This window comes from Nerophis lumbriciformis, linkage group LG21 (genome assembly GCF_033978685.3).
Source record: "Nerophis lumbriciformis linkage group LG21, RoL_Nlum_v2.1, whole genome shotgun sequence".
NCBI classification, from domain to species: Eukaryota; Metazoa; Chordata; class Actinopteri; order Syngnathiformes; family Syngnathidae; genus Nerophis; species Nerophis lumbriciformis.
In genome coordinates this window covers 1,652,356-1,675,818 of record NC_084568.2, presented here as the reverse complement: position 1 = coordinate 1,675,818, position 23,463 = coordinate 1,652,356, and the positions used below count along the sequence as shown (strand labels likewise).

The 23,463-nt window shown below is 36.9% G+C and overlaps 1 protein-coding gene across 1 annotated transcript in view; it reads right to left on the bottom strand.

The window, feature by feature from the left end:
- The window catches only part of rapgef5a (Rap guanine nucleotide exchange factor (GEF) 5a), a 228,661-nt gene that overhangs the window by 12,922 nt on the left and 192,276 nt on the right, over positions 1–23,463 (bottom strand). Inside the window, exons 18-24 of the mRNA XM_061983255.1 lie at positions 19,179–19,276; positions 13,799–13,921; positions 6,610–6,788; positions 6,446–6,536; positions 6,331–6,381; positions 6,170–6,257; positions 1,138–1,202 (exon numbers count right to left, since the gene is read on the bottom strand). Of these exons, the coding sequence (XP_061839239.1) occupies positions 1,138–1,202; positions 6,170–6,257; positions 6,331–6,381; positions 6,446–6,536; positions 6,610–6,788; positions 13,799–13,921; positions 19,179–19,276 (695 nt within the window). The remainder of the gene's footprint in view (positions 1–1,137; positions 1,203–6,169; positions 6,258–6,330; positions 6,382–6,445; positions 6,537–6,609; positions 6,789–13,798; positions 13,922–19,178; positions 19,277–23,463) is intronic.

Sequence of the window (23,463 nt, the reverse complement as noted above, 5' to 3'; positions counted from 1 at the left end):
TCATTAAAGTTGCCCGTCGAGTCATTAAAGGCGGCCTGTCGAGTCATTAAAGGGGGCACGACGCGTCATTAAATGCGGCCCGACGCCTCATTTAAAGTGGATCGGAGAATCATTTAATGTGGTCCACCGCATCATTTAAGTGGTCTGCTGCTTCATTCAATTATAATGGCACTCCGAATGATTAAAGTGGCCCGTTGAGTCATTAAATTGGCCTGATGTGTCATTTATTGTGGCCCGCCCGACGAATCAATAAAGTGGCCCGACAAATCATTGCAGTGGCCCGACGAGTCATTAAAGTGGCCCGACGAGTCGTTAAAGTGACCCGAGCAGTCCTTAAAATGGCCCGACTAATCATTAAAGTGGCCCGACGAGTCATTAAATTGGCTATATGTGTCATTTAATGTGGCTGGCCTGACAAATCAATAAAGTGGCCCGACAAGTCATGAAGGTGGTCCGCTGCATCATAAAAGTGGACCAACACTTGTTGGTCCACACTTGTTAAACAGCGATGCGGCTAATATATATATATATATATATATATATATATATATATCCAGGTTGAATACAATCATGATTCACTCTGGTAATTCTTTATGAACAAATTATTTTTGATTTTTCACTTTCATATATTTTAATATTAGAGTTTTTGTTTTTTTCAGATACAAATCTTATTTTTTTACAGTTTTTAAAGTTCATAACTTCTGCCCAAATGCAGCTGGGATAGGCTCCAGCACCCAAAATCTATGAAAATGACCAGAGAGAATCATAATTATGTTCGACCAACAAAACAAATGTGTGCACGTACTATTTTGCAAACACTGATGTCTTTTTCCAAACTTTATTTCTAAGTTTCCAAGTTTTTTCAAGAACACAACTTATATGTGTATATAATACACAAGAGTATATAATACACAACTTATATGTGTATATAATAATCCGGCCCTGATTGAACTCCCTAACCCTCCACACTGATAACTCACGACATGCTTTCCAGTCACATGACCTCGCTATCTTAATCCCATGTTTAAAAAGACAAACATAACCGGATTAAAGTGTTTCAATGTGTTGTTCATTTGAGGCCAATTATTGGAGGTATCGGACTAATTCATGATTATCTGCGATACTGTTTGTACTTACCAACTTCTCAAAGTTGACCAGGTTGTCGTGGAAGGTCTTGTTGCCCTCGTGGATGAAGGTGATATCTGGAGGAGGTTGGACGTCAACAAGTGTTTACTGAGGGTGGACTAGGGATGGGGACCGTTCACATTTGGACCGATACGGTACCAATTCTCTGCACTTTTGTGTGTGTGCATTTTTTATTTGTTCGATAATGATATTTTGTTTTAATGTAACATTTAGAAATGAGCTGATGGCAACATTGGAGTCTCATTTGCAGTGCAGTTGCACTTCCAAGACATTAGATGGCAGTACTGTATAGGCTATCTTTGGATTCAGGAAACTAAATGTGTTATGTTGCGCCCTACAAAGTGTTTATACTAGGGCTGTAACGATATCACAATCTCACAGTTTCGTTATTTTCCCGGTTTAAGGCGAGGGTACGATATTATTGCAGTAATGTAAAAAAAGACGACTTGGGAAAAACATTTATGTTAAGTCTTTAACGACGAGCCATTTAACGTGGCGTGACGTGTCATTTAACGTGGCGCGACGCGTCATTTAATGTGGGGCGACGCGTCATTTAATGTGGCGCCACGCGTCTTTTAATGTGGCCCGACGCGTCTTTTAATGTGGCCCGACGAGTCATTTAATGTGGCCCGACGAGTCATTTAATGTGGCCCGACGAGTCATTTAACGTGGCGCGACGTGTCATTTAACGTGGCGCGACGTGTCATTTAACGTGGCGCGACGCGTCATTTAATGTGGCGCGACGCGTCTTTTAATGTGGCCCGACGCGTCTTTTAATGTGGCCCGACGCGTCTTTTAATGTGGCCCGACGCGTCTTTTAATGTGGCCCGACGAGTCATTTAAGGTGGCCCGACGAGTCATTTAAGGTGGCCCGACGAGTCATTTAATGTGGCCCGACGAGTCATTTAATGTGGCCCGACGAGTCATTTAATGTGGCCCGACGAGTCATTTAATGTGGCCCGACGAGTCATTTAACGTGGCGCGACGTGTCATTTAACGTGGCGCGACGCGTCATTTAATGTGGCGCGACGCGTCATTTAATGTGGCGCGACGCGTCTTTTAATGTGGCCCGACGCGTCTTTTAATGTGGCCCGACGCGTCTTTTAATGTGGCCCGACGCGTCTTTTAAGGTGGCCCGACGAGTCATTTAAGGTGACCCGACGAGTCATTTAATGTGGCCCGACGAGTCATTTAATGTGGCCCGACGAGTCATTTAAGGTGGCCCGACGAGTCATTTAAGGTGGCCCGACGAGTCATTTAATGTGGCCCGACGAGTCATTTAATGTGGCCCGACGAGTCATTTAGCGAGGCCCGACGAGTCATTTAATGTGGCCCGACGAGTCATTTAACGTGGCGCGACGTGTCATTTAACGTGGCCCGACGCGTCTTTTAATGTGGCCCGACGAGTCATTTAAGGTGGCCCGACGAGTCATTTAAGGTGGCCCGACGAGTCATTTAAGTTGGCCCGACGAGTCATTTAAGGTGGCCCGACGAGTCATTTAAGGTGGCCCGACAAATTATTTAATGTGGCCCGACGAGTCATTTAAGTTGGCCCGACGAGACATTTAAGGTGGCCCGACGAGTCATTTAAGGTGGCCCGACGAGTCATTTAAGTTGGCCCGACGAGTCATTTAAGGTGGCCCGACGAGTCATTTAAGGTGGCCCGACGAGTCATTTAATGTGGCCCGACGAGTCATTTAATGTGGCCCGACGAGTCATTTAATGTGGCCCGACGAGTCATTTAATGTGGCCCGACGAGTCATTTAATGTGGCCCGACGAGTCATTTAAGGTGGCCCGACAAGTCATTTAATGTGGCCCGACAAGTCATTTAATGTGGCCCGACGAGTCATTTAACGTGGCCGGACGAGTCATTTAACGTGGCCGGACGAGTCATTTAATGTGGCCCGACGAGTCATTTAACGTGGCGCGACGCGTCACTAAAGTGGCCCGACGAATCAATAAAGTGGCCCAGGCAGTCATTAAAGTAGCTTGAGCAGTCATTGAAGTGGCTCAAGCAGTCATTGAAGTGGCTCAAGCAGTCATTGACGTGGCTGGAGCAGTAATTGAAGTGGCCCTAACAGTCATTAAAGTGGCTGGAGCAGTAATTGAAGTGGCCCTAACAGTCATTAATGTGGCTAGAGCAGTAATTACAGTGGCCCTAGCAGTCATTAAAGTGGCTGGAGCAGTAATTAAAATGGCCCTAGCAGTCATTAAAGTGGCTGGAGCAGTAATTACAGTGGCCCTAGCAGTCATTAAGGTGGCTGGAGCAGTAATTAAAATGGCCCTAGCAGTCATTAAAGTGGCTGGAGCAGTAATTAAAGTGGCCCTAGCAGTCATTAAAGTGGACCGACGAATCATTAACGTGGCCCCGACGCATCATTAACTATCACTTAATAGTGCCAGAAAAAAACTACACTGGCGGGCGTACTAGTGGTTAGAGTGTCCGCCCTGAGATCGGTAGGTTGTGAGTTCAAACCCCGGCCGAGTCATACCAAAGATTATAAAAATGGGAGCCATTACCTCCCTGCTTGGCACTCAGCATCAAGGGTTGGAATTGGGGGTTAAATCACCAAAAATGATTCCCGGGCGCGGCAACCGCTGCTGCTCACTGCTCCCCTCACCTCCCAGGGGGTGACCAAGGTTGATGGGTCAAATGCAGAGAATAATTTCGCCACACCTAGTGTGTGTGTGTGTGACAATCATTGGTACTTTAACTTTAACTCCCAGTTCTCGTTTACCGCCACACGTCACGGCACTATTGGGAGAATTTTAAAACCGCGATATTCACAATTTACATATATCCGAATTTAAGTTGTACTTCTTTTATTTCATAGTCATATTTGAAAACAGCTCGTGTTTTCCATTTCTTCTCTTGATGCTCTGTCAGCAAGTATACTGTGTGTGTTAACCTTGAGTTATTTGGAATGTGTTTTGACTAGCATTTGTTTTGTCTACAGAGATGGGACGAGAGAGAGGGTGGTGGGATCGGGAAGACAGACCATTTTGGGAGGCGCAATAGAATGTTCTAGGGTTAGACTGGTCTCAAAATGTATATTGGCAAAGCTTTGAGAATATACAACAAAATACCTATTCTGTCTCTGGTGGTTTTTCAACTCAGCTTTAAAGTGTCGTAAAGAGCTTGGGAGCGAATTGTGACTTGAATTCCCTGGGAGGAACAACTGGTCCAAAACGCAACAATCCCTAGTTTTTCCTGGAAGTATTCTGCTTACTACACACCAGTTGTTTGATTGGAACCTGCATTTAGTTGTAGTTTTCATTAGTAAATGTTGAAATCGCCATGTAAAATTGCTAATGCTAATAGTAGCCTGTCTATGGCAAATCCAATGTAAATTAGCATCAAGCTAGCGTATTTTAGAAGAGTGAAGCCTTACTTAACGTTTTGAGTTTTTTTTTTAGTGAGAATACTTGCTTTGTTGGTGTTGAAAATTGGGAGTTTGGCTGAGTGTAAGGCTGAAACGACGCGTCGACGTCATCGGTTACGTAAATACGTCGACGCCGTTTTTGTGCGTCGGCGCGTCGCATATTTACGTCACACTACTGTCATGGCGGAGCGCAAAGCAGACGATGCGAGCGAGGGGAAAAAAGCACGCCAAAAGTCGTCAAAAGTGTGGGAGTATTTCAATAAACGGCCTAATAATGTTGTTGTATGCACACTGTGTCGAGCGGAAATAGCAGCACAACGGCTATGAACGAACATTTGAAAAGAAAACCCCCGACAGCGTTCTTGCCATCACCATCAACAAGTCAATCGTCCGCGTGCGTATACGTTGTCATCATTACACAAAAACATGAATGTGTCATTTGTATCTGCGTTGTAAATTCATAAACTAAAGCACCGTTTGCTCTGAGAGGCGCGTTTGGCGTGCCTGTTCAGTGTTTACAAAGACGCGCTCCTCTTTAACGCTGTGGAGAGGCGGCGGCGGCGGCGAGCGAGCGGCGAGGCGGGGCGCGCCGGGAGCGACGCCGCAAGAGACAGGGGACGACGAGCGAGCGAGGAAGAGGAGCTGAAAAGCGAGGAAAGAAAGAGAAAAGAGTTGGAAGAGAAAAGACTTTGTGTAAAATTAAAAGATTGTAAACCTGGCAAAGCCGTCTGGCGTTCAGTCTGTCGGTCCTGAAAGAACCCCACGGCACAAGACGTGTCACAAACGCTAACGTTAATTAGTTGTGCAAATACCTTTTACAACATTAACAGTTACATATACTATGTACAAACCAACAATTAACTTTCACTTTAATCATACTATCATTGTTGTGTTATTAAGCAAAATAAGCAATACTTTTACTTTTGTTGAAATGTTTACACTGTACACTTTTTTGTATTGGATGTTTAGCTTTATTTTTGCACATTTTAGCAAATAAGCAATACTTTTACTTTTGTTGAAATGTTTACACTTGTTACAGAATATTTCCGTTTTGCACTTTTTTGTATTGGATGTTTATCTTTATTTTTGCACATTTTAAAGCAAAAATAAGCAATACTTTTACTTTTGAAATGCTTATACTATTCCAGAATATTAAGATTTGCACTGGATGTTTACTTTTATATTTGCACATTAAAAAGCAAATAAGCTACTTTTAATTTTGTTAAATGTTAAAAGTTTTAAATGTTTACATTGTTACAGAATATTTTGTCATGTTGTTGTCAATGTTGACTGAGTGGTCATACTTTTTTTTTTGTATATAAAAGCCGTGCCTTTTGAAAAAACTGGCCAACATTTATTTTTTCCTCTTCATTTTAAATAATAAAAAAAAAATCGGTAAAAGGAAAAATAATCTATAGATTAATCGAAAAAAATAATCTATAGATTAACCGATTAATCGAAAAAAATAATCTATAGATTAATCGATATAAAAATAATCGTTAGCTGCAGCCCTAGCTGAGTGCAACATACGTATGGAAACATTTTGACATAATCGATACCTGGTAGTACCGACAGAATCTGGACGGTGCCTATAAAAGTACCAAAATCGGTACCCATCCCTAACTTCCAGAGACGTCACCTTTTAGGAGAAGAGGCATGAAAGGGATCTTTGGAGGCTTCATCCTCTTGAACGCTTCTCTGTAGGCTTTGTGGTTCAGAGATGGATCCTGAGACCATGAAAAGCAAAGATGAGAACTAAAGAGAGAGAACATCTGCACGTAATGGATGTGGAGTCCTCACCGTGATCAGCTCCAACTCCGAGAAGAGCTTCTTGAACTTGCCAGGACATTTCTTCAACACAAATGTTTGGATTGAAAATAGCGACGTGACGACACGCACGACGACACCAACTCACCTCCCAGGTTTGGTTCAAGCGGCTGACGGCGGCGGTGTTCAGGCCCATGATGATGGCGAAGGCCGAGTTCAAGTTCCTCTGAGCCTTGCAGCTGGAAAACATGGCGACACAGTTCAAGGGCGTCCGCTCGCTCGCTCGCCACGTGCGCGTGCTGACGTTCTTACTGCGCCGCGATCTTGATGAACTTCTTGAGCAGCTGCACCCTCTTGTTGAGCGACACGCACATGAGGACCTCGGACATGACCCACTGCTGGACCTCGTTGCAGCGCTGCAGCAGGACGGACAGCGCGGCGGTGTGGGCGCCGCCGGGAACGCGGCTGAGGGTGTAGTACACCAGCTCTTGCTGCAAGGACAGACTCGTTAGCATTATTCACATGTGAAAAATGCTGTATAATAGACTGTATTTATATTATTCACATGTGAATAATGCTGTATAATAGACTGTATTTATATTATTCACATGTGAATAATGCTGTATAATAGACTGTATTTATATTATTCACATGTGAATAATGCTGTATAATAGACTGTATTTATATTATTCACATGTGAATAATGCTGTATAATAGACTGTATTTATGTTATTCACATGTGAATAATGCTGTATAATAGACTGTATTTATATTATTCACATGTGAACAATGCTGTATAATAGACTGTATTTATGTTATTCACATGTGAATAATGCTGTATAATAGACTGTATTTATGTTATTCACATGTGAATAATGCTGTATAATAGACTGTATTTATAGTATTCACATGTGAATAATGCTGTATAATAGACTGTATTTATATTATTCACATGTGAATAATGCTGTATAATAGACTGTATTTATATTATTCACATGTGAATAATGCTGTATAATAGACTGTATTTAGAATATTCACATGTGAATAATGCTGTATAATAGACTGTATTTAGACTATTCACATGTGAATAATGCTGTATAATAGACTGTATTTATATTATTCACATGTGAATAATGCTGTATAATAGACTGTATTTATGTTATTCACATGTGAATAATGCTGTATAATAGACTGTATTTATGTTATTCACATGTGAATAATGCTGTATAAGACTGTATTTATATTATTCACATGTGAATAATGCTGTATAATAGACTGTATTTATATTATTTACATGTGAATAATGCTGTATAATAGACTATGTTATTCATATGTGAATAATTCTGTATAATAGACTGTATTTGTGTTATTCACATGTGAATAATGCTGTATAATAGACTATTTATATTATTCACATGTGAATAATGCTGTATAATAGACTGTATTTATATTATTCACATGTGAATAATGCTGTATAATAGACTGTATTTATATTATTCACATGTGAATAATGCTGTGTAATACTGTATTTATGTTATTCACATGTGAATAATGCTGTATAATAGACTGTATTTATAGTATTCACATGTGAATAATGCTGTATAATAGACTGTATTTATATTATTTACATGTGAATAATGCTGCATAATAGACTATTTATGTTATTCACATGTGAATAATGCTGTATAATAGACTGTATTTACATTATTCACATGTGAATAATGCTGTATAATAGACTGTATTTATGTTATTCACATGTGAATAATGCTGTATAATAGACTGTATTTATATTATTCACATGTGAATAATGCTGTATAATAGATTGTATTTATATTATTCACATGTGAATAATGCTGTATAATAGACTGTATTTATATTATTCACATGTGAATAATGCTGTATAATAGACTGTATTTTTATTATTCACATGTGAATAATGCTGTATAATAGACTGTATTTATATTATTCACGTGTGAATAATGCTGTATAATAGACTGTATTTATATTATTCACGTGTGAATAATGCTGTATAATAGACTGTATTTATATTATTCACGTGTGAATAATGCTGTATAATAGACTGTATTTATATTATTCACGTGTGAATAATGCTGTATAATAGACTGTATTTATATTATTCACATGTGAATAATGCTGTATAATAGACTGTATTTATATTATTCACATGTGAATAATGCTGTATAATAGACTGCATTTATGTTATTCACATGTGAATAATGCTGTATAATAGACTGTATTTATATTATTCACATGTGAATAATGCTGTATAATAGACTGTATTTATATTATTCACATGTGAATAATGCTGTATAATACACTGTATTTATATTATTCACATGTGAATAATGCTGTGTAATAGACTGCATTTATATTATTCACGTGTGAATAATGCTGTATAATAGACTGTATTTATATTATTCACATGTGAATAATGCTGTATAATAAAGTATTTATATTATTCACATGTGAATAATGCTGTATAATAGACTGTATTTACATTATTCACATGTGAATAATGCTGTATAATAGACTGTATTTATGTTATTCACATGTGAATAATGCTGTATAATAGACTGTATTTATATTATTCACGTGTGAATAATGCTGTATAATAGACTATATTTATGTTATTCACATGTGAATAATGCTGTATAATAGACTGTATTTACATTATTCACATGTGAATAATGCTGTATAATAGACTGTATTTATGTTATTCACATGTGAATAATGCTGTATAATAGACTGTATTTATATTATTCACATGTGAATAATGCTGTATAATAGATTGTATTTATATTATTCACATGTGAATAATGCTGTATAATAGACTGTATTTATATTATTCACATGTGAATAATGCTGTATAATAGACTGTATTTATGTTATTCACATGTGATAATGCTGTATAATAGACTGTATTTGTGTTATTCTCATGTGAATAATGCTGTATAATAGACTGTATTTATATTATTCACAAGTGAATAATGCTGTATAATAGACTTTATGTTATTCACATGTGAATAATTCTGTATAATAGACTGTATTTATATTATTCACATGTGAATAATGCTGTATAATAGACTGTATTTATGTTATTCACATGTGAATAATGCTGTATAAGACTGTATTTATATTATTCACATGTGAATAATGCTGTATAATAGACTGTATTTATATTATTTACATGTGAATAATGCTGTATAATAGACTGTTATTCATATGTGAATAATTCTGTATAATAGACTGTATTTGTGTTATTCACATGTGAATAATGCTGTATAATAGACTATTTATATTATTCACATGTGAATAATGCTGTATAATAGACTGTATTTATATTATTCACATGTGAATAATGCTGTATAATAGACTGTATTTATATTATTCACATGTGAATAATGCTGTGTAATACTGTATTTATGTTATTCACATGTGAATAATGCTGTATAATAGACTGTATTTATAGTATTCACATGTGAATAATGCTGTATAATAGACTGTATTTATATTATTTACATGTGAATAATGCTGCATAATAGACTATTTATGTTATTCACATGTGAATAATGCTGTATAATAGACTGTATTTACATTATTCACATGTGAATAATGCTGTATAATAGACTGTATTTATGTTATTCACATGTGAATAATGCTGTATAATAGACTGTATTTATATTATTCACATGTGAATAATGCTGTATAATAGATTGTATTTATATTATTCACATGTGAATAATGCTGTATAATAGACTGTATTTATATTATTCACATGTGAATAATGCTGTATAATAGACTGTATTTTTATTATTCACATGTGAATAATGCTGTATAATAGACTGTATTTATATTATTCACGTGTGAATAATGCTGTATAATAGACTGTATTTATATTATTCACGTGTGAATAATGCTGTATAATAGACTGTATTTATATTATTCACGTGTGAATAATGCTGTATAATAGACTGTATTTATATTATTCACGTGTGAATAATGCTGTATAATAGACTGTATTTATATTATTCACATGTGAATAATGCTGTATAATAGACTGTATTTATATTATTCACATGTGAATAATGCTGTATAATAGACTGCATTTATGTTATTCACATGTGAATAATGCTGTATAATAGACTGTATTTATATTATTCACATGTGAATAATGCTGTATAATAGACTGTATTTATATTATTCACATGTGAATAATGCTGTATAATACACTGTATTTATATTATTCACATGTGAATAATGCTGTGTAATAGACTGCATTTATATTATTCACGTGTGAATAATGCTGTATAATAGACTGTATTTATATTATTCACATGTGAATAATGCTGTATAATAAAGTATTTATATTATTCACATGTGAATAATGCTGTATAATAGACTGTATTTACATTATTCACATGTGAATAATGCTGTATAATAGACTGTATTTATGTTATTCACATGTGAATAATGCTGTATAATAGACTGTATTTATATTATTCACGTGTGAATAATGCTGTATAATAGACTATATTTATGTTATTCACATGTGAATAATGCTGTATAATAGACTGTATTTACATTATTCACATGTGAATAATGCTGTATAATAGACTGTATTTATGTTATTCACATGTGAATAATGCTGTATAATAGACTGTATTTATATTATTCACATGTGAATAATGCTGTATAATAGATTGTATTTATATTATTCACATGTGAATAATGCTGTATAATAGACTGTATTTATATTATTCACATGTGAATAATGCTGTATAATAGACTGTATTTATGTTATTCACATGTGATAATGCTGTATAATAGACTGTATTTGTGTTATTCTCATGTGAATAATGCTGTATAATAGACTGTATTTATATTATTCACAAGTGAATAATGCTGTATAATAGACTTTATGTTATTCACATGTGAATAATTCTGTATAATAGACTGTATTTATGTTATTCACATGTGAATAATGCTGTATAATAGATTGTATTTATATTATTCACATGTGAATAATGCTGTATAATAGACTGTATTTATGTTATTCACATGTAAATAATGCTGTATAATAGACTGTATTTTTATTATTCACGTGTGAATAATGCTCTATAATAGACTGTATTTATATTATTCACGTGTGAATAATGCTGTATAATAGACTGTATTTATATTATTCACGTGTGAATAATGCTGTATAATAGACTGTATTTATATTATTCACGTGTGAATAATGCTGTATAATAGACTGTATTTATATTATTCACGTGTGAATAATGCTGTATAATAGACTGTATTTATATTATTCACATGTGAATAATGCTGTATAATAGACTGTATTTATATTATTCACATGTGAATAATGCTGTATAATTGACTATTTATATTATTCACATGTGAATAATGCTGTATAATAGACTGTATTTATATTATTCACATGTAAAAAATACCTAAGTGTTTATTGTCTATTGTGAGCGAACTGAGGTGCTGAATTTCCCCCAGGGATCAATGAAGTACTTCTATTAACCCAAATATAAGACGACCCTTCCTTTTTTTAAGCTTGTTTTAAAGACCGTATTTTTCGGACCATAGGGCGATTATAAGGCGCACTGCCGATGAGCGGGTCTATTCAGGTCTGGTTTCATACAAATTATAAGGCCCATTTAAGGGGTCATATTATAATTTTTTTCTAAATGTAAAAGACTTCCTTGTGGTCTACATAACATGTAATGGTGGTTCTTTGCTCAAAATGTTGCATAGATGATGTTTTACACATCATCTTCAAGCCGCTTTCTGACAGTCTCTTCAGGATGCCCTGTTTTGTGGACGGTCTTATTTACATGCCTCCACTTCGACAGCGTCTTCTCCCCGTCATCTTTGTTGTAGCGGTGTAGCGTGCAAGGACGGGAGTGGAAGAAGTGCCAAAAGATGGAGCTAACTGTTTTAATGACATTCAGACTTTACTTCAATCAATAACGGAGCAGCCTCTCCTCATCCGCCAGAAATGTGTCCCCCGAAAAACCGTCTAATAACTAAAGTTCCTTGGGTGAATAATGTAAAGTCACTACACCGGTATGTTTTAGCGCTTTCATGGCGAGTTTACTGACAGATATAAGTAAGAACTTTACACTACTTTATATTAGAAATGGCAACAGCGGAGGATGAATGTCACATAACAAGAAGATAGAGAAAAAGAAAAAGCTTATCGACTGCAGACAACAAAGGCGGACACGCGCAAATTTTCAGGACTTATGCAGATCCCAAATACAGATCAGCAGGTAGGTAAGAAAAGTTGCTTTTGCATAATATTGCAAAACAAAATGCCAGATAATATGTCTTACCTTATACACACACCATAATAATACTCCTATGTTGAAGCACATCAAGCGGTGTGGCTTCATAGCTTACCAAAGTCCTACTAAAACATTTTGATACATTTTTGAGCGCCGTGTGTAATGTTCTATATTTTCAATGGAACATATAAAATGTTGGTGGTGTTTACTTGAGTCATATTGCAGTCTACACGTATCTCTTATGTTTGACTGCCATCTACTGGTCCTACTTATCAGGGTTATAAGGCGCACTGTCGAGTTTTGACAAAATGAAAGGATTTTAAGTGCGCCTTATAGTCCATAAAATACGGTAATCCATGCAACATTTGGACCGATGTTATGTAGACCAGTGGTCCCCAACCACCAGGCCGCGGCCCGGTACCGGTCCGTGGATCGATTGGTACTGGGCCGCACAAGAAAAAAAATAAAAATAGAAAAATTTAAAAAATTGTTGTTGTTTTTTTAAATTAAATCATTCTGTTATTAATATTGTGGTTCCTACATTATATATCAATAAAGATGATTGTATTTTTTTACGACAAAAAACAAACAAAAACAAACCCCCGCCCCCCGGTCCGTGGGACAATTTTTCGAGCGTTGACTGGTCCGCAGTTACAAAAAGGTTGGGGACCACTGATGTAGACCACGAGGAAGTCTTTTACATGTAGAAAACAATCATAATATGAGCCCTCTAAGACCCAGGTCGCGACAATGATTAGGAATAAAACAATAAAAAAACACCATGTTGGTTCATCTTCTTGGCGTGCAGTGGAAAGGTAGGGGGAGAAGGGAAGTGTCGACAACGCTGTGGATACTTTCTGAATGTTTCCAAATACAAAACGCTTGTCCATTGCTTTTTTTTTGGACTTATACTGAGCTAGCAAAACCAGAAAATGGCTAAAAAAAACGTGTAAAAAAAGCACACAAACATAACGAGGGCTTTGTTGATTTAAGGTTCCACTGTAATGATCCGAATGCAGCTGAGATAGGCTCCGGCACCCCTGCGACCCCGAAAGGGACAAGCGGTAGAAAATGGATGGATGTAATGATCTGCTCGAGAATTGTTCAATGACCGCTTTATCCATCACCTCAAAACTAAAACCCAGCAAAGCGTGCATTTAGGGGTGAATGCGTGCTCGTACCTCATGGATGGATTTGAAGAGGCTCCAGTCCAGGTGTGTGAGTGCCGCCGCCATGTCCCACGTGTTGATTCCCAAAAGGCGTGCAGGCCTCCTGCTGAGCTCAGCGCTGTCTGTTAAAGGAGGCTGCGCAGGGGACAGGAAGTCAGTATGAAAAAGGAGTTTTAAGAAGGGATGCACAATTCTTGGCCAAAACCGAAAATGAGGAAGGTTGAAAAATGTAAAAACCGAAATAAATGATGACGGCAATTATTACTATCATTGTTTGTGGTCTTTCTGGGGTATTTATATTATTCACATGTGAATAATGCTGTATAATAGACTGTATTTATATTATTCACATGTGAATAATGCTGTATAATTGACTGTATTTATATTATTCACATGTGAATAATGCTGTATAATAGACTGTATTTAGATTATTCACATGTGAATAATGCTGTATAATAGACTTTATTTATGTTATTCACATGTGAATAATGCTGTATAATAGACTGTATTTATATTATTCACGTGTGAATAATGCTGTATAATTGACTGTATTTATATTATTCACATGTGAATAATGCTGCATAATAGACTGTATTTATATTATTCACATGTGAATAATGCTGTATAATAGACTGTATTTATATTATTCACGTGTGAATAATGCTGTATAATTGACTGTATTTATATTATTCACATGTGAATAATGCTGTATAATAGACTGTATTTAGATTATTCACATGTGAATAATGCTGTATAATAGACTTTATTTATGTTATTCACATGTGAATAATGCTGTATAATTGACTGTATTTATATTATTCACATGTGAATAATGCTGTATAATAGACTGTATTTATATTATTCACGTGTGAATAATGCTGTATAATTGACTGTATTTATATTATTCACATGTGAATAATGCTGTATAATAGACTTTATTTACGTTATTCACATGTGAATAATGCTGTATAATAGACTGTATTTATATTATTCACGTGTGAATAATGCTGTATAATTGACTGTATTTATATTATTCACATGTGAATAATGCTGTATAATAGACTGTATTTATATTATTCACATGTGAATAATACTGTATAATAGACTGTATATAGATTATTCACATGTGAATAATGCTGTATAATAGACTGTATTTAGATTATTCACATGTGAATAATGCTGTATAATAGACTTTATTTATGTTATTCACATGTGAATAATGCTGTATAATAGACTGTATTTAGATTATTCACATGTGAATAATACTGTATAATAGACTTTATTTATGTTATTCACATGTGAATAATGCTGTATAATAGACTGTATTTAGATTATTCACATGTGAATAATGCTGTATAATAGACTGTATTTATATTATTATATGCCAACCCTCCCGGATTTTCCGGGAGACTCCCGAAATTCAGCGCCTCTCCCGAAAACCTCCCGGGACAAATTTTCTCCCGAAATTCAGGCGGAGCTGGAAGCCACGCCCCCTCCAGCTCCATGCGGACCTGAGTGACGTCAGGTGCGCAACACCACGTAAATCGTTGGCCAACCAAAAAGTAACCCCAGTACGCTATAGCCAACATTCACCAGGAGATGGCAACAGACAAACATAGATCACTCTATTACATTATTCCCCTTTTAGAAATGTATAGAAGTTACTCAAAATAAATAAACAACCCAACCAAAAAATGCAGCAGCTCAATTAAAAAAACTGTACTTAAGACACATTCTTTTTTTTTTTTTTTTTTTTTTTTAGTACTGAACTCTTAACCCTCATTTGTAAAAAAAAATAACATGCTTATTATACAAACAGTATTTGTACACCTTTAACACAGATTTTTATACTGTCTTCAGAGATTCAGTTTTTTTGGTGGTACTCGAAACCTTTCTGGGTACCTGCGAAAGGGTGTTCAGCATGGTTAGAAAAATAGTGACAGAGAATAGAACAAGTATTGGACAATTCAACCCTTAACTCAACAATGAGTAGATGAGTTATGTGTGTGTATATGTGTAAATAAATGAACACTGAAATTCAAGTATTTCTTTTATTTTTTTATATATATATATATATATATATATATATATATATATATATATATATATATATATATGTATATATATAATAAAATGAATATATATATAGCTAGAATTCACTGAAAGTCAAGTATTTCTTATATATATATATATATATATATATATATATATATATATATATATATATATACCGTATTTTCCGCACCATAAGCCGCCCTGGGTTATAAGCCGCGCCTTCAATGAACGGCATATTTCAAAACTTTGTCCACCTATAAGCCGCCCCGTGTTGTAAGCCGCATCTAACTGCGCTAAAGGAATGTCAAAAAAACAGTCAGATAGGTCAGTCAAACTTTAATAATATATTAAAAACCAGCGTGATGTGGGCGCGCATGGAGTCGTATATCAACATGGATGGAGCTGCGTGAAAAAAGCCACCCGGCCTCTTCACGTAAACTTCCCTTAACCACTCGCTCATCTTTTCTTCATCCATCCATCCCTTCGAGTTAGCTTTTATGATGACGCCGGCTGGAAAGGTCTCTTTTGGCAAGGTCTTCCTTTTGAATATCACCATGGGTGGAAGTTTCTGGCCATTAGCATGGCAAGCTAGAACCACAGTGAAGGATGACTTCTCATACCCTGTGGTGCGAATATTCACCGTACGTGCTCCCGTTGTATCCACAGTGCGGTTCACAGGAATATCAAAAGTCAGTGGAACCTCGTCCATGTTGATAATGTTCTCTGGCCGGATCTTTTTTTCAGCTATCTTGTTTTTACAATATGCACGGAAAGTAGCCAGCTTTTCTTGAAAGTCTTTAGGCAGTTGCTGTGAAATAGTAGTCCGTGTGCGGATGGAGAGATTGCGTCTTTTCATGAACCGGAAACCTGTCGCTTAGTAGGAGCCATTTTGTGGTCTTTACAGATGTAAACACACAAAGGAAATGAAACGTAATATCCGCGCGCTTTTTCTTCTTCTACGGGGGCGGGTGGTTGCTTACAGTAGAAGAAGAAGCGCTTCCTCTTCTATGGGGGCGGGTGCTTACCTTGGCGGTTGCTTACCGTAGAAGAAGAAGCGCTTCCTCTTCTATGGGGGCGGGTGCTTACCTTGGCGGTTGCTTGCGTAGAAGAAGAAGCGCTTCCTCTTCTACGGGGAAAAAAGATGGCGGCTGTTTACCGTAGTTGCGAGACCTAAACTTTATGAAAATGAATATTAATATTAATCCATATATAAAGCGCACCGGGTTATAAGCCGCACTGTCAGCTTTTGAGAAAATTTGTGGTTTTTAGGCGCGGCTTATAGTGCGGAAAATACGGTATATGAAATACTTGACTTGGTGAATTCTAGCTGTAAATATACTCCTCCCCTCTTAGCCCCGCCCCCAACCACGCCCCCGCCCCACCCCGACCACGCCCCCCACCTCCCGAAATCGGAGGTCTCAAGGTTGACAAGTACGGGGGTATTGTGAAGTACGTCATCCAGACATGTTTATTCCGCTCCAGTCTAGGCATGGGCCGGAGTGAGATTTTGACGCTCTGATAACCTTAGGCAATAATACTGTATTACTGCACGCTGGTGTCATTACAGCTCGAAAAAAAAATTGGGAAAAGAAGAAAAAACTTTTGATTTTTAAACAATGCAATAAAATATTATGAAAGTGGAGCATTTGTATTTAAAATACAAAAGCAGTGAAGTTGTCACATTGTGTAAATGGTAAATAAAAAGAGAATACAATGATTTGCAAATTCTTTTCAACTTATATTCAATTGAATAGACTGCAAAGACAAGAAACTTAAAGTTTGAACTGAGAAACTTTTTTTTTGTGTGTGCAAATAATCATTAACTTAGAATTTAATGGCAGCGACACATTGCAAAAAAGTTGTCACAGGAGCATTTTTACCACTGTGTTACATGGCCTTTCCTTTTAACAACACTCAGTAAACGTTTGGGAACTGAGGAGACACTTTTTTTAAAGCTTCTCAGGTGGAATTCTTTCCCATTCTTGCTTGATGTACAGCTTAAGTTGTTCAACAGTCCGGGGGTCTCCGTTGTGCTATTTTAGGCTTCATAATGCGCCACACATTTTCAATGGGAGACAGGTCTGGACTACAGGCAGGCCAGTCTAGTACCCGCACTCTTTTACTATGAAGCCACGTTGATGTAACACGTGGCTTGGCATTGTCTTGTTGAAATAAGCAGGGGCGTCCATGGTAACGTTGCTTGGATGGCAACATATGTTGTTCCAAAACCTGTATGTACCTTTCAGCATTAATGGCGCCTTCACAGATGTGTAAGTTACCCATGTCTTGGGCACTAATACACCCCCATACCATCACACATGCTGGCTTTTACACTTTGCGCCTAGATGGTCTGGATGGTTCTTTTCCTCTTTGGTCCAGAGGACACGACGTCCACAGTTTCCCAAAACAATTTGAAATGTGGACTCGTCAGACCACAGAACACTTTCCCACTTTGTATCAGTCCATCTTAGATGAGCTCGGGCCCAGCGAAGCCGGCGGCGTTTCTGGGTGTTGTTGATAAATGGCTTTGGCTTTGAATAGTAGAGTTTTAACTTGCACTTACAGATGTAGCGTCAAACTATAGTTACAGACAGTGGTTTTCTGAAGTGTTCCTGAGCCCATGTGGTGATATCCTTTACACACTGATGTCACTTTTTGATGCAATACCGCCTGAGGGATCGAATGTCAGTAATATCATCGCTTACGTGCAGTGATTTCTTCAGATTCTCTGAACCTTTTGATGATATTACGGACCGCAGATGGTGAAATCCCTAAATTCCTTGCAATAGCTGGTTGAGAAATGTTGTTCTTAAACTGTTGGACAATTTGCTCACGCATTTGTTGACAAAGTGGTGACCCTCGCCCCATCCTTGTTTGTGAGTTTCATGGAAGCTGCTTTTATACCCAATCATGGCACCCACCTGTTCCCAATTAGCCTGTTCACCCTGTGGGATGTTCCAAATAAGTGTTTGATGAGCATTCCTCAACTTTCTCAGGTCTTTTTTGCCACTTGTGCCAGCTTTTTTGAAACCTGTTGCAGGCATCAAATTCCAAATGAGCTAATATTTGCAAAAAATAACAAAGTTTACCAGTTCGAACGTTAAATATCTTGTCTTTGCAGTCTATTCAATTGAATATAAGTTGAAAAGGATTTGCAAATCATTGTATTTTGTTTTTATTTACCATTTACACAACGTGACAACTTCACTGCTTTTAAGCAATAAACAAAATATTTACTTGAACTTTACTGAGACTCGGAGATTGAGATTTGCAATTGTGAGATGAACGGTACGAAAGAATGATTCCAAAGGGTAACTTGAAGAGTTTGTTTACGTACCAACATCTCCGTGAGGTCCCTGCGACACGCTACAAGCTTGCCTTGTGGGGTCAGAGACTCGGAATACACACAATCGCTGGGATGCAACATCCTCCGCTCTGCAGACACACAAACAGGAGAAAATCATTTGTTTATAGATGCTATAAATCATTTAAATATGGCCAACGATAGAGCTTTTAATCTTATGGTTATATCGTGATAATGCATGTTGATGACACATGCGTCCTTAACGCACTGTCGCTCGCGGCTAATGTACCTCCAAAGTGCAAAGTCAATCCTCGCCTCTATGGCAGCAAATATACTTCCTTTGTAACCAGTATCATCTTTGGAGGAGGAGGAGTAGCTAAACACTACACACTGCAGGAAGATACGAAATGCACAGCTAACCGCTAACGAGAGCTCTTGAATGTAAACAAAGTTGTGCGGATCGATACAAATGTCAACTGTAAAGATACCAAGTATACAGGTAAAAGCCAGTAAATTAGAACATTTTGAAAAACTTGATTTATTTCAGTAATTGCATTCAAAAGGTGTAACTTGTACATTATATTTATTCATTGCACACAGACTGATGCATTCAAATGTTTATTTCATTTAATTTTGATGATTTGAAGTGGCAACAAATGAAAATCCAAAATTCCGTGTGTCACAAAATTAGAATATTACTTAAGGCTAATACAAAAAAGGGATTTTTAGAAATGTTGGCCAACTGAAAAGTATGAAAATGAAAAATATGAGCATGTACAATACTCAATACTTGGTTGGAGCTCCTTTTGCCTCAATTACTGCGTTAATGCGGCGTGGCATGGAGTCCATGAGTTTCTGGCACTGCTCAGGTGTTATGAGAGCCCAGGTTGCTCTGATAGTGGCCTTCAACTCTTCTGCGTTTTTGGGTCTGGCATTCTGCATCTTCCTTTTCACAATACCCCACAGATTTTCTATGGGGCTAAGGTCAGGGGAGTTGGCGGGCCAATTTAGAACAGAAATACCATGGTCCGTAAACCAGGCACGGGTAGATTTTGCGCTGTGTGCAGGCGCCAAGTCCTGTTGGAACTTGAAATCTCCATCTCCATAGAGCAGGTCAGCAGCAGGAAGCATGAAGTGCTCTAAAACTTGCTGGTAGACGGCTGCGTTGACCCTGGATCTCAGGAAACAGAGTGGACCGACACCAGCAGATGACATGGCACCCCAAACCATCACTGATGGTGGAAACTTTACACTAGACTTCAGGCAACGTGGATCCTGTGCCTCTCCTGTCTTCCTCCAGACTCTGGGACCTCGATTTCCAAAGGAAATGCAAAATTTGCATGGTTGGGTGATGGTTTGGGGTGCCATGTCATCTGCTGGTGTCGGTCCACTCTGTTTCCTGAGATCCAGGGTCAACGCAGCCGTCTACCAGCAAGTTTTAGAGCACTTCATGCTTCCTGCTGCTGACCTGCTCTATGGAGATGGAGATTTCAAGTTCCAACAGGACTTGGCGCCTGCACACAGCGCAAAATCTACCCGTGCCTGGTTTACGGACCATGGTATTTCTGTTCTAAATTGGCCCGCCAACTCCCCTGACCTTAGCCCCATAGAAAATCTGTGGGGTATTGTGAAAAGGAAGATGCAGAATGCCAGACCCAAAAACGCAGAAGAGTTGAAGGCCACTATCAGAGCAACCTGGGCTCTCATAACACCTGAGCAGTGCCAGAAACTCATCGACTCCATGCCACGCCGCATTAACGCAGTAATTGAGGCAAAAGGAGCTCCAACCAAGTATTGAGTATTGTACATGCTCATATTTTTCATTTTCATACTTTTCAGTTGGCCAACATTTCTAAAAATCCCTTTTTTGTATTAGCCTTAAGTAATATTCTAATTTTGTGACACACGGAATTTTGGATTTTCATTTGTTGCCACTTCAAATCATCAAAATTAAATGAAATAAACATTTGAATGCATCAGTCTGTGTGCAATGAATAAATATAATGTACAAGTTACACCTTTTGAATGCAATTACTGAAATAAATCAAGTTTTTCAAAATATTCTAATTTACTGGCTTTTACCTGTATATCCTTGTACAGTCATACCACAGTGATCAATATTTTTATCGTCATTTTTTAAAATTGTTTACAAATTCAGGAAATAAGTTCCTGGACACAGGAGTCGATACTACTATGATTACATCAATATTTTTCCATTTTTAAAAATTCATATTATGTTTATAAAGTCATGAAATACGTCCCTAGACACATGAGGACTTTGAATATGACCAATGTATGATCCTGTAACTACTTGGTATCGGATCGATACCTACATTTGTGGTATCATCCAAAACTAATGTAAAGTATCAAACAGAAGTGATTATTACATTTTAACAGAAGTGTAGATAGAACATGTTCAAACAGAAAATAAGCAGATATTAACAGTAAATTAACAAGTGGATTAATAATTCATTTTTACAGTTTGTCCCTCATAATTTCGAAAATTTTGACTAAATAATAATAGAATGATAAATGACACAATATGTTACTGCATAGACTAATTAGGAGTCTTTGTTTGTTTACTTACTACTAAAAGACAAGTTGTCTAGTATGTTCACTATTTTATTTAAGGACTGTCGGAGGCAGATATTTACATATATCCGAATTTAAGTGTTACTTCTTTTTATTTCATAATCATATTACAAAACAGCTACTGTTTTTCTTCCAATTGTGGTCTTTTGGTTGTCTGCAAAACTGTGTGCTTAACCTTGAGTGAGGAATGTTAGAGAGAGAGATAATAAGCATGTGTTTTGGCTAAGAGAGACATGACTGCCAGGGGGGGAGGAAGAGAGACTTAAGAGGGGAGAGGGTTTTGTCAAGGGGTGGCAGACCATCTTAGCGGCGCGATTGAATGTTCTATGCTGGACTGGTCTCAATGTATATATGCAAAGCTTTGCAAATATATTACAAAATACCTATTCTGTCTCTGGTGGGTTTTCTACTCAGCTTTAAGTGTCGTAAAGAGCTTGGGAGCGACTTGTGACTTGAATTCCCTGGGAGGAACAACTGGTCCAAAACGCAACAGGACTTAACTGCAATAATAAACATATGTTTAATGTATCCTAAGATTTTGTGTTAAAATAAAGCCAATAATGCCATTTTTCGTGGTCCCCTTTTATTTAGAAAATTAACCAAATACATTTTGGTACCGGTACTAGTACCAAAATATTGGTATCGGTCGGTACAACCCTAGTGTGGAGGGGGGCCGTGGCCTGCGGGCCTGCCGCGGAGCGGGGTGCACTGCAAAAAGTCAGCGTTCAAAAACAAGAAAAAAAAAATACAAAAATGAGGGGTATTTTATTTGAACTAAGCAAAATTATCTGCCAATAGAACAAGAAAATTTGGCTTCCTTCGCCCCCCGACGCAAAATGATTATTAGCATTCAGACAGGTTAAAATGTTGCTAAAACCATCACTTTTCTATCAGTCACAGTGACTTTTCAAAACAAAAATATTACAGCAAAAATCATATGGGTTGATTGACATGTTTATTCTGTAAGCTAACTTCAATAGTTTGAAATTATTTTGACAGTTAATGCCAGTTATCCTGTCAACCTTTCACAAGACTTCAATTTGTTCATTGAAAGTATAAACGTATAAACACTTTTTACAGTAAACAAATGGTAAAACAGTACTAAACAATTCCATTAAAAAAAAAATGGGTGTCATTATTAACTTTCTGTCCAAGCTTGTATAATCTACTGCCTTGTTCAATTGTAAAAAATATTCTGTGCCTAAAATTCACATTTCTATCACAATTATCATACTGTAAACATGGTAAGCTAACTTCATTAAAATTAATAGTCCTGTCAATAGCATGGAATTACAATTCAAATGTAGTTTTTTTGTAAGCCTTTCAAAAGAATTCAAAATATGAAAAAATAATGAAAATGAATTGAAGCCATCAGACACTTGAAAAGTGGCACATCACATCTCTAATGTAATCATTTGAACTTTTCAACAGAAATAGCACTGCAAAAATATTAAGGACATACTTCTGTATTTTGGTAGTTATGCTGTCAACATTTAACAAGATTTCTTCAACTTGGACTTGAAAGCATAAATAGTACAAACACTTTTAACAGTATAACAGTACTAAACAATTCCAATAGATAAAATTGGTGTCATTACCTTTTTGTGGCTAAAATCCAAATTTATTCTATCAGACTGATCATACTGCAAAAATTATATGGTAACTTTATGATAAGTTTACTTGAAGTGGCATGAAACACTGAAAGTGATTGTTCCTATAACCCCTT